The sequence below is a fragment of the Leptopilina boulardi genome, unplaced genomic scaffold (assembly GCF_019393585.1).
Source record: "Leptopilina boulardi isolate dan_hultmark-lab unplaced genomic scaffold, ZJU_Lbou_2.1 LbouV2_362, whole genome shotgun sequence".
Taxonomy (NCBI): domain Eukaryota; kingdom Metazoa; phylum Arthropoda; class Insecta; order Hymenoptera; family Figitidae; genus Leptopilina; species Leptopilina boulardi.
Window position 1 is genome coordinate 1,703,420 of NW_026137932.1, and position 12,247 is coordinate 1,715,666.

The 12,247-nt window shown below is 28.1% G+C and overlaps 1 protein-coding gene across 1 annotated transcript; it reads left to right on the top strand.

Annotated features, from left to right (window-relative positions):
* The first annotated feature begins 1,857 nt into the window (after positions 1–1,857).
* Positions 1,858–10,512, top strand: LOC127286666 (uncharacterized). The gene is made up of 4 exons (XM_051313171.1): positions 1,858–1,876; positions 5,303–5,662; positions 6,952–7,477; positions 9,577–10,512. Exons 2-4 carry the CDS (start codon positions 5,312–5,314, stop codon positions 10,080–10,082), a joined length of 1,383 nt encoding a protein of 460 aa, XP_051169128.1. The 5' UTR covers positions 1,858–1,876; positions 5,303–5,311; the 3' UTR covers positions 10,083–10,512.
* The last annotated feature ends 1,735 nt before the right edge of the window (positions 10,513–12,247 follow it).

Genomic DNA, 12,247 nt, shown 5'->3' on the forward strand with positions numbered 1-12,247 from the left:
TTATTTAAAAATAACAACGAAAATTTATTAAAAATTATTTATTAATAAAAAAAAAGATGAAATAGAAAAAAAGAAATTTGTCTTTATAAAAAAAAAAAAAAAACCGAAGAAATATAAAAGATTTACTAGTCTTTATTTATTTTTCGTTTTTGAAATATTAACAAAAAAAAATTTACGTTTGTTTTTTAAAATAAATCATCAATAAAAAGAAAAATGGTTCATGGAAATCTCAAATTTTTTCTACAATAATAATTAAAACCAAACATAACCTCGATTTATATTTAAGTAAATATATTATTTTATTATTAATTATTGAAGGGCACTAAAAAAAGTTCATAATTAACTAGATTGTATAATTAATTTCGTCATTGCAAAATACTTGTTTTATTTCAAGTCAGTAAAATCATAAAATAAAAAAAAATTTCGGAAAAATGTTATATTTACATTCAAAAGAATTTTATTTGTAATTATTTGCATTTTATTTTTTTTTTAAATTAATTATTATTATTAAATTAATTAATCCACATTTAGAGTGTAGCAGTAATATATGTATATGTATTAAGAATTGAGTTTAGTTCAACAGCATGTGACTGTAAGGTCACGTGATGACTGCAATGTTAATTATTTCGACCACTTTTCTCGTAAAATACTAGAATTGGATTTTCTTTTTTTTAGAGATATCTAAAATATAATAAAGAAGAAATAATATTCGAAATTACTAACATTTTTGTGAAAATAAAAATTCTAAACTAAAACTCAATATCAGAGTTACTAAAAAGAAAAAAATATTTGCCAAAAAAAAAAAAACACATGAGGGTGAAAAATTGAAAACCCTATGTTTCGACGCCAATGCATAGAAGCAGAAAAACTAGTCATGGTTATATACCACCCCTGCGTTATCCATCGCATCAAGTTCGGCAGTTTGGAACACTCTTGGCAAAAGGGAGGGGTTCCCCCTCCTCAACGACTAGACTTTAATTTCCAACTATTCACTATCTACATTTTCCTGAGATTCCGTGTGCCAGTTGCTCTCCAAGGCCCTAAAATTATTGTCGCAGCTTTTCGCTTTTCCTCCCGCAGGGGAAAAAAAAAATTGTTTTTTTAAAAATTATTTTTGCAAAAAAAAAGGAAATTTTTTCGCCTATTTTCGTGAGTGTTATAACAGTGAAATAGTGCATTAAAAATTAATTTTATTTACCATTTTCCCTGACTGTTATTATTATTATTATTATTATTTACAACACTACAGCTGTTTGGATGCTTTTCTGAAGTACAAATTTTTGGAATTTTTCTGGATTACTTCGAAAATTCAATAATAAGTAAGTTTTTATTATTTAATTCTTTAATTTTTTTTTTTTTTTTTGCAAATTTTTTTTTATTTTGATGAGAAATTAAAAGTTTCTTCTTTCTTCATTGCGACCGGTTTACTCATTGTATTATATAGATATATATGTATTCGTGCAACGTGCTCTCTTGGGAAAAATAGAATTATAACATTGAATTTTTGAATGTAAACAAAAATGAAATGCGTATTTTCGTACGTGATAAATTGATGCTTGGATATGGCGTGAAAATGCGCATGTGGTGGAAAAAAAAATAATGTGAATAATAGGAGGGACCCTTTTGCCTACTTTGCCCAATGATCACGAAGTAAACACGAAGTTGACGAAGCCTTAGTTCGTTTTTTACGAGGCACCAAATGACGCAACTCACCGACACGGGAAATGCTTTTTGCGACTCTTTGATTCTCAGTTTCGCTTGAGGGATTTCTTCGAAAGAATCTTAGAATTTTTTTTCTTCTTTTTTTTGTTTTCTATTCGGGGGATAAAAATACGAAAATTCGCAAAAATAGTAGTTTTTAATTTTTCCACACGAGGTAAATATTTTATTATTTAAAATATTAATATTAAAAAAAATAATAAATTTTCAAGAAAATGTTCATTTTATATAGAAATGAATATTTTTTCAAGATTCATTGAAATATTTGCGAAAAATTTGATTAGAAGACGCTTTCAATGCCGGCACGTGGATTGGTCGAGAAACAAAGTGAAAATTACATTGAAGTGAAAGAGAAACGGGACTGTATTTCCTTCTCACTCTAATGCAATTATTTTGTTCAATGATCGAAATTAATATTTTTTTTTCCAAAAAAATTTAAAATAATTGCTATTTTAACAATTTTATTATTTAGCAAATAATTTTTTTTAAATCCCTATAAATTGTCAAATTTTTTTTTTTTTCGTTATACTCTGGAAACAAGGTCACACCTCGTTTTGAAAAACAATATCTCCCTCTTCTTTTATTGCGTGTCAGTGGCGTAAGTTTGTCTCACTCTAGACGGTTTGCCAATGAAAATTGACGCGGAAAATGTGATCACAAAACTCGTGGCGTGTATACTAAAATGAGAGAGAGAGAGAGATAGAGTTTGCCACGAGGTGTGGCTATTATTCGCAAATAACCAAAACAATATTTTATTTGTATTTCTAAAATTGGATAAAAAAATTTCCGTGTCTCAAAAAAAAATATGATATAAAGTAATTTACAAAATTAACATTGGAATTAAATCATGTGAAAATTATTTACTTTTTTATTCAGCATTTCGAAGAAAATGTTGAGTAAACTCGAGTGGAAATAAATTGCGGGCTCACACATTGATTAGATATTCCAGGTTATGATGTCATCAAAGATGGCGACTCGCTGGTGCATAAACACTTTATATACACAGTTGTGTAGATATATATAATATACGCAGTTTAACCAATGGGAATTCAGTATTTTAGAAATATATATGTGCATTGCTTATGCACCATAAGGTTTTAAGCACACATATCGCAAGTCATAAATCTTAAGAAGTAACAATGGGAGGGAAAAAGGAAAGAAATGTCTTCCATCCTTTTCTAACTCATGTAAAAATTTTATGTTTTCAATGCGTGTGTGCCCTCGGTCCCTTTTTTTTTTTAGCAACGCAGTTGGGGAAGAATTCAATACGATACCAATTTTCACGAGAACAAGAATGTTTCGGCCCTTCGAAATAGGTTTTAGTTTTCCTTTTCAAAATATATTCTACAAATATTTTTTTATTATTCAAATATAATTTTGAGGTTATTTATTTAATTTTTTTTTTGTTTAAATAAAATTGCATTCGTTGATATTTTTTTTTAATTAACATTTTTTTTTATTAATATTACTTAATGAAAAATATTTTTAAATAAAAAAACACAAAAGGTATTAATTTTGAAAAATTCCTTTTTTTTTACTAATAAAAATTGTAAAAATAAAAAAAAATTCATTGTTTTTTTTTATACTTTTTATAAAAAATATATTCTACAATATTTTTTAGAGGAATTCAAATAATTTTTCGGTAATTTATTAAAAAAAAATTATTTAATTACATTACTGAATTATAAATAATTATTTATGTAAAAAAATTTTTTTGCTTTTTTATTTAATTTTTAATAAATAAACATTTTTTTAAAACTAAAAGTACATATTGACTAAAAACTCCAACAGACATTGCAAAAAAAAAAAAAAAAAATTCTTTAATTTAACAAAATTTTTTCTTTGAAAATAAATTTTTGAAATACTTTTACCGTGTATAGAAATACACAAATTTCTTTGATTAAAAAAAAACATTAATGTTTGAAAATATCGATATAAAATGTCAAACATATAAATATATTTATATAAATTGAAATATATTATTATATTTTGTACATTTCGGTATCAATATATATATAGAGGGGTAGAAAATTGATAACACGACAATGGAAGGAATGAGAATTATAAAAGGAAAATATAACTATTTGTGTGACAATTTGCGACAAGGGGAAACTGTATTAAATTCTGTGTGACGTCATGCGATAAATAAATTATGAACTTAGAAAACTATCGTTTCGATAAAAACAAGAAAAAAATGTATTTTTTCTAAATTATTATTATTATTATTATTTTATATAAATATATCAATGGATCTTAAATGAAAACTTATTATTCGTAAAAGAAAATAGAAAACAAATTCATGAAAACAAATATAAGAACAATTAAAATTGTCCACAATTTTTTCGTATGATTTTACCCTTCTATATTGAATATATTATTTCCCAAGCCGGAATATATTTGCGAAATAAATTTCTAAAAACAAATTAATAAGATAGAAAAGAATAACAAAACACATTTTTTTTCTCTTTCTGTGTTTCACGTCAACTTTGTTTTGCAAAATTTTAGTTTAAGCCCAATATGCAATTATTATATAAGGGTGAAATCACACGAAAAACACATTTTGCAAATTTCCATAATGTGAAAGAAAGAGATAGCAACACCACACAAAATGCATTCATTGCATAACCATAAACTAAATAAAAAAAAAAAAATCTCTTTACAATTACAAAAAATACAATAAGAGTAAAAAATATCTAAAATTAAAAAAAAAAAAAAAAAAAAAATTGTTCGATATTTCGATATATAAATATCTCACCTAGTACAATTCCACAAATTCTTTACTATATTAGAAGTATAGCATTAATAGACGAAGCGGTAGGTGTCAAGGTCAAGTTCAAGTTCAACGAAAATAGAATCACTGGAGATTTTGATAAGTATGAGATAGATTTTTTTCTCTGATTAGTTAATAATAAAATAATAGTTAAGGGGAAAATTTCTCATTGCATATTTTATATACCTGTGGATAATAAACATGAAATTTGTTTTAAAAAAAAAAAAAAATAAAATAAAATAGAGAATGAGAGGCGAAACGAGAAACACGCGGAAACTAGAAAGGATGATAGAGAGAACAAGATTTTTTGTCTCTCTCTCTCTCTCTACATCCTATCCTTTTCGTTTCCATTCACTTTCGCTTCAGCCTTTTTAGAGGTTTTATTTTTGTTGACCTTGTCACCAGTTCTAGGCAAAAATTCTAAACGTGGTTATTATATAAGAACTAAAATGGGTAAATTCGTATAAAAGTTTTATAATATTCCGCCAAAGAGGATGTTGTTAATGTTCCGTTATTTTTTTTGACTTATTTTCTTTTTTTTTAAATAACAATAACTAGTGACAGTTTATAATAAATATACGAGTAATTACAGTAAATTTTATGCATTAGGGAGCGTTCACACGTTACGTAACATTTTTCACCACCCACCCTTTAAAATTCACTACCTTAAAGGTGCGTTCACTTTTTAAAAAAAAAAAAAAAAACTCCGATATGTAAAACAAAATTTGAATTTATATTTCATCTCTAATAAGATTCTGTACAGTATTTAAAAAAATAAAATTAATTTATACAATATTTTTTGTTGTTGTACAGGTTGTTGAAATGAATTCAACAATGGCGTCGCCTCTTTATAATCTTCGATGGGGTGATTATTTGCCAAATATGCTCAATGTCTTCGAACAATTATTGAAAAAAGAAGAATACACTGACGTCACATTGTGGTTAGATTCAGGACAAATGGTGGTTAAATGTCATAAAATTATTTTAGCCGCTTGTTCGACATTTTTCGAAGATATTTTCTCAAGTATGAAAACAAAAGGTCATGCCAATGTTGTTTTAACTGACATCAAATATGCTGATGTTAAACCAATTTTAGAATTTATCTACAAAGGCGAAATTAATGTCACACAAGAGGAACTTCAGGGTATTTTAAAAACTGCCAATTTTTTAAAGGTGAAATATTTTTCTTTTTAAATAAATAATTATTCGATATAGAGAAATTTTAATTGCACTAATATTGTCAATATTGTCTGAATTTTTTAATATTGCAGAAATATTACTGAAATAATGGTAACATTGAGGTAATGTTGGTAATAATGCTGCAATTTTAAGGCCTAAGCAGAATAGGTTCGCGAAAGAAGTTCGCGAACGTGAAACATGAGTTAGAAAAGAACAGAGATATATTCGTATCCTTTTCTATCTCATGTATCTCGTTCGCGAACGACTTTCGCAAAGCTATTGTGCATTGGCCTTTAGGTGTTGTGGGGGATGATTTATATGCTAACTTCAAGTTGTAGATTTCTTCCGGTTCTATGGCATTTTGAAAAGTCGTGACACTTCTATAATAATTTTATTAGTTCGTGGCGTAATTTATACACTACGCCAGGAACTAATAAAATTATTATAGAAGTATCACGACTTTTCAAATTGCCGTCGAACCGGAAATCAATTGCAATTGGGTGTATTTTAATCTGCACCCTTAGGGTACGGTCACACTATCTCATGCATGCCCTGTGCATGCATGCAGAAACATTTGGCCGGTCACACTTCAACAAAATCTAGTAAATGTTTAATAACTTTCTAGTTACAACTGAAATTTTTAGAAAATTACTAAAAATTACTAAACATTCACTAGATTTCGTTGAAGTGTGACCGGCCAAATGTTTCTGCATGCATGAGATAGTGTGACCGTACCCTTACTTTACTTGCATTTGGGTTGGTTTCCATTGTCCCCACTCGACAAAATCCCTATTCGCCATTTGTCATAATTCTTGTCAACTACCGCACCCTGCTCTAGTGAAAATTTAGTCATTTTTAATTTTAACAATAGTCACTAAATTTTCACTAGAGCAGGGTGCGGTAGTTGACGAGAATTATGACAAATGGCGAATGGGAATTTTAGGCGAAAGCAGAATAGTTACGCAAAATACGTTCGCGAACGTGAAACATGAGTTGAAAAAGGACAGAGAAACCAACTTTTATTCACAGCTCTACAGGTTGTCATAGTTACGTACAAGAGTGAAAGAGACAGTAAATTTGAATTTATTTCTCTTACTCTTGTACATTACCACAACAATCTGCAGAACTGACTACAACTTTATAAAAATTATTCCATTTTTATAGAATAGAATAAAAATTCGAAAAAGGGAGATTTTTGTAAAAAACCTACAACTTGAAGTTAGCCCTAGTCAAAATTCTAATTTTTCGATTTTGTCCAACAAATGTTTCTCATTTTCTTAAAGATAAAGGGCCTCATTCCCGAATATAATGACAAATATGACTCGAAATTTGAGCCACAAGTCAATATAACGACATGTGAAGCTGACAGTAACGCTGAGGCTTCTTCTGATAATCGAACACCATGTTGTTCACATAAATGTGAAGATAAACCACATGTTGAGGAGCGAACAAAATCTCAACAACCAACTGTTTGGCCACGTCAATTGGAGCAGGAGCAATCGCAAAATTATTCGTCCGATACAAGTATAGAAAGTCAAGCGAAAAGAATAAAAGAGGAGCCAGTATTTGAACAGACGCCAATAATAAAGAAAGCAATGGATAAAAATAAACGTAAACGTACGCCCGACAATTATCCCCATCCGTCAATGAGCTATGAACATCCACCACGTCCACAGAGTAATAATTCAATGCATGAACGTCCAAGAGATAATTACGATTACTATGTACCGGAATACAATATTCCTGATGATTATTTGAGGATTAAGGAGCAAAGCAGTTCAAAGGGTCAAAAGAAAAACGTCCGTCAAGGTAAATTTGAGAATATTTTTATATAGAGCTTTTTTTTCCCCCCGATGTGTAAAGTTTTGTCCGTATATGTCTACATTTTGTTGTCCCTTTCTAACTCACATGTTGTCATGGTAACATGTGACGCCATGACAGTACGTGCGTTAGAAAAGGACAGAAAAGGGTAAGTATAAGACTTAAGGTGCTTTTATAACTTGTTGGTTTTTGGCGAGCGATGCATTGTCACGAAGAATCACTGAATTTGATTGGCTCTGACAAATATTCCATTGAAAATTAAATGTTATTGGAGCCAATCAAATACAATTTTTCATGCAAATGCATCGCTCGGCCGAAAACCAAGAAGGTATAAAAGCACCTTGAACCAAAATACTTCTAAATAGAAGATAAAAATGGTAGAAAATATTTTTTTCTTTTTCTTTCCCATTATTTCCTACAATGTATGAGGTAAAAAAGGATAGATATGCGAATTTTTTCATTTTTGCGAATTGATTCTAAAGATCAAAGACTAAAGGCCAACGCACAATTGATTCGGGAAAACCGTTTGCGAACAAGATGCATGAGATAGAAAAGGATACGAATATTTTTCTATCCATTTCTAATTCATGCTTCACGTTCGCAAACGACTTTGGCGAATTTATTGTGTATTGGCCTTTACGTGCATTGAACCTAAAGATACACGAATAGAAAAAACGAGCCTTTAAGGCCTTTCTCCAATAGGTTCCCAAATAAGGTGCTTTTATACCTCCAGTATTTTGGTCAAGCAATCGGCTGGATTGGATTTTCATGGTTGTATCACTGAATTTGATTGGCTCTGACAAATATTAGATTTTCACCGGGAAAATTAAACTTTTTTTAGAGCCAATCAAATTTAGTGATTCTCCGTGAAAATTAAATCCAGCCGATTATTGCTTGACCAAAATACTCGAGGTATAAAAGTACCTTAAATGTTTGCGTTGCGTGACTGACGCTTTGATTCGCAAGCGCAGTGACGTCATCAAAGCATTGATACCAATCGCGAACAAAAAAAATTTGTTTTATGATTTTAAGATACTGAATTTTTTAATTCTAAATATTAAATAATTCAAATTATTAAATGCCGTCGAGAAACATTTGCATTAAAAATTGTAAAGTTGGAAAACAGGGATAAGAGGAATATAAACCAAACTTTTTGTTCGCGATTGGTATAAATGCTTTAATGACGTCACTGTGCTTACGAACCAACGCGTAAATCACGCAACGTAAAACTTTTAGGAACATATTGGAGAAAGGCCTTTACAGCATGGACCAATGTATGCTCTCTTTGTACGCGTTCGTTTTTTCTCAATTGAGCAGGGAAAATCTTGGTCGGTATCGCCTGAGAACACCAATAGCTGCAATTAAAGACCCAAGTCAAAACAGCCTGGCTCCCTGGTTTATAACTACTTGATTTTATAAGATCATCAACATGACGACTTAAAAGAAAGCAGTTGGAACTTTTTTTTTCTTTCCGTGTTTACCAAACTCCTTGTAATATTTGCGATAAAAATTATATTGGATAACCTAAAAGTCATATATCGGATAAAATCAGAGAACATAAAAGAGATATAACTATAATAATAAACTAAAAATTACAGGTTTATCTACTCATTGCTTATTATTATTAAGCGTGCGAAATATGATAACCTAACCTAAAAATTTTCGATCTTATATTCATAATTGTCAAAATAGATTAAATAAATTTGTTATTAATACGAAATTAATTATTGAAATCTTGAGGAAAGTTTCGAATTAATATTCAATAGTTCAATCAGTTTTAATAAGTATTATTCCGAGGAATTCCGAAATTTGTTTCCGAGTCAATCAGTTTTTATCCGAATTTAAATTTTTGTTGTATCTTAAAAAAAAATTCCTTAATCGGTTTCTTTTCGAAACTGAATTTTAATCCCTTTGAATCCTAAAATAACAATCCGAATTAATTCAAAGATGAATTTTTAATTTTTTTTCCCCCTAAAATATTGAACTCTGAATTTTTTTTTTTTAAGATTGAAAAATTTCTTTTCTTTTTCATTAAATTGTCGACTTTTATTTTAAATTCGTTTTTCTCTTTTTGTTTTAAATTATAGACTCCGCGAATAATACACCGGGAGGCAAGGAATGGCGAAAATACAAAAAATACACGCCCGAAGAATTGGAGGCAGCATTACAAGCAATGCGAATGGGTCTATCGCCAATTGCTGCCTCCAAAGAATTTAATGTTCCATCACGTACACTCTATGATAAGGCTAAAAAAATGGGTATCGACACTAAGGACATACGACGAAATTGCAATAGAAGCGCGGCATTTCCCATTGGTATTGGACGAAATATAAATAATCGCATTTATCGACCATTTCAACAAAACGACTACGACACAATGACAACAATTCACAGTGATAATTTCAAAAGTGAACCATTTGAACAAACCGAGCCACCCGAACGTGACGCAATTGAAATGTTGACATATCAACGACCGGATCTTCAAATACGACCGTCAACATCCGATGCTGCCAACAATTATGAAAATACAATTGCCGAAGATCTTTCAATTAAACACGAGACAAGTGTCATTACATTAAATCCAAAGACTTAACACATTCCTTAATTTTCCAGTTTCTTTTTTTTTTTTTTTTTTTTTTTTTTTTTTTTGGGAATAGGAAAAAAAAGTTACAATTGCTACGTGCTGAAAAACAATATTGTTTTTAAGAACCTAACATTTGTAATTTAAAAAAAAAAAAAAAAAACAAAAAATTATTCCAACGATCCGAAAATGTTCAAATGTTGAAAAAAAGAATTTTTAAACGAAAACGAAAAGAATCCAGAGGGCGAAAAATTTTATGAAATGATAAAAAAAAATTTTAACAAAAAGAAGTAATAAATAAAAACAATCAAAATGAATAAGACAGAAAGTTTAAAAAAAAAAAACAAATGAAGAAAATATAAAAAAAAATGATAAGAATCAGAAAAATAAAAAAGAAGCGATAAAAAATAAAAAAAAATATATCAGAAATGTTAAAAAAAAAGATAAGAATCAGAAAAATAAAAAAGGAGCGATAAAAAATGTATTAAAAAAAAAATAAAGAAAAGGTAAACTTGAAGAATGAAAAAAAGTATCTAAAAAGAAGATAAAAAAAAACGAGATGAAAGAGCCAGAAAAAAAATAATAAAGATAAAAGAAAATTTGGCAATATAACAAAGTTATATTCCCCCAACATCGATTGACAAAAAAAAAAAAAATTTTTTTTTTATGATATGAAATCTTAAAAATATCCAGAAAATTATAAATAATGTGTCACAATAAAATTTTCGTGCGGTGACACTTTAATAAAAACAAAATATTTACATTTGTCATCAGTTTATCGCACACAACTGATTATATAATTAAATGTGAATGTATGGGAAAGTTGCATTAAAGAAAGAGAAGAAGGAAGGAAAAAAAAGAAGAAGAAAAAAAAGTCGAACAAGACTGAGAGAGCGTCTGAATTTCAGACACTGCTCAAAAATCATAATTTACAATCCACGTGAGCGTAAAAATTTCATCATTTTTTTCTCTATCCTCACGAATATTGGTGGTGGGTCTTCAGACTTAAAAAATGTTGTTTCATGGAAAAAAAAACAACATTTTTATTTGCTCTCCTTTTTAGAGTAATTTTTTATTTTAGAAAAAAAAATTTTATTTTACTTTTCTAGAGAGAAGAAAACAAAAAAAAAAAAAAAAAAAAATGATGTAGCTATTAATGATTTCATTTTTCTGTGAGGTGGTAACATTGGATTTTATTGTGTTAAAATATAAATATATAATTTTGACAATTAATTTAAAAATGTAAGCAATTAATAATGATTGTTAAAATATTATTATATATATTTTATAATAATAACTATTGTAGTGATAAATGGTCAAATTGTTAAAAATAAAACTAAAATGTTGAACCCTCACAGGAAAATAGTTACCGATGTTTAATAAGCATAATTCAACTGCAATAATAATGCTCAACATATCTAGAAATAGTATTTTACGTAAAAATCTACCTCAAATGAAAAAAAAAGAGTACAATGAACGAATCTGTTCTGAAACTTGAAGACTGAGATACACTGAATCCAATGAATAGACAATTATTATGCTCTTGTGGGAGTAATTCCATTTTTATATTAATAATAATAGTAATTAACGAGGAAACGAACAGAAAGTTTAATTTTTGTCCGATTCTTTCTGAGAAAATGAAGATTTCGTTTTTTTTTTTAATCTAAAAAAGTTTAATATTTTTGGTGAACGAAAATAATTTCCAAACGATTTTAAATAAATAAAATAATAAAAAGAATTAGAAAATGTTATGTAATGTTCATAATTTAGATTGTAATTATTACAAAATGCATTGTAATGTTTACAGTATGTATTGTAATTTTTACAATCTGTATTGTAATTACAAAACGTATTGTAATTTTTACAATTTAGTTTAAAATAATGTACCATTTAAATTATAATCTTTAAAACACATTTTTCTCAATCTAAAAAAAAATTGTTGATTAAAAACAGCAACAAAAAAAAACATTATGCAAAGTCGTTTAGAAATATTTATATCAATAAAAATTCTCATAACACAAAAATATTGAAAAAAAAAAACCGAATTCTTTTGAATTTCAAATGGAATGCCCCTCAGATAAATTGCTCTTAAAAAGTATTTTACAGAAAAACAAAAAAATTTGTAAAAAAAAAAATAGTTTATATTTAAAAAAAGAAATTGTACATTTTTTCAAATG

Bases quoted from the DNA above. Each gene is read 5' to 3' on its own strand.
- LOC127286666 (XM_051313171.1), top strand. From the start codon at position 5,312: ATGAATTCAACAATGGCGTCGCCTCTTTATAATCTTCGATGGGGTGAT. The intron at 5,663-6,951 runs GTGAAATATTTT...ATTTTCTTAAAG, and splicing joins AAACTGCCAATTTTTTAAAG to ATAAAGGGCCTCATTCCCGA. The intron at 7,478-9,576 runs GTAAATTTGAGA...TTTAAATTATAG, and splicing joins AAAGAAAAACGTCCGTCAAG to ACTCCGCGAATAATACACCG.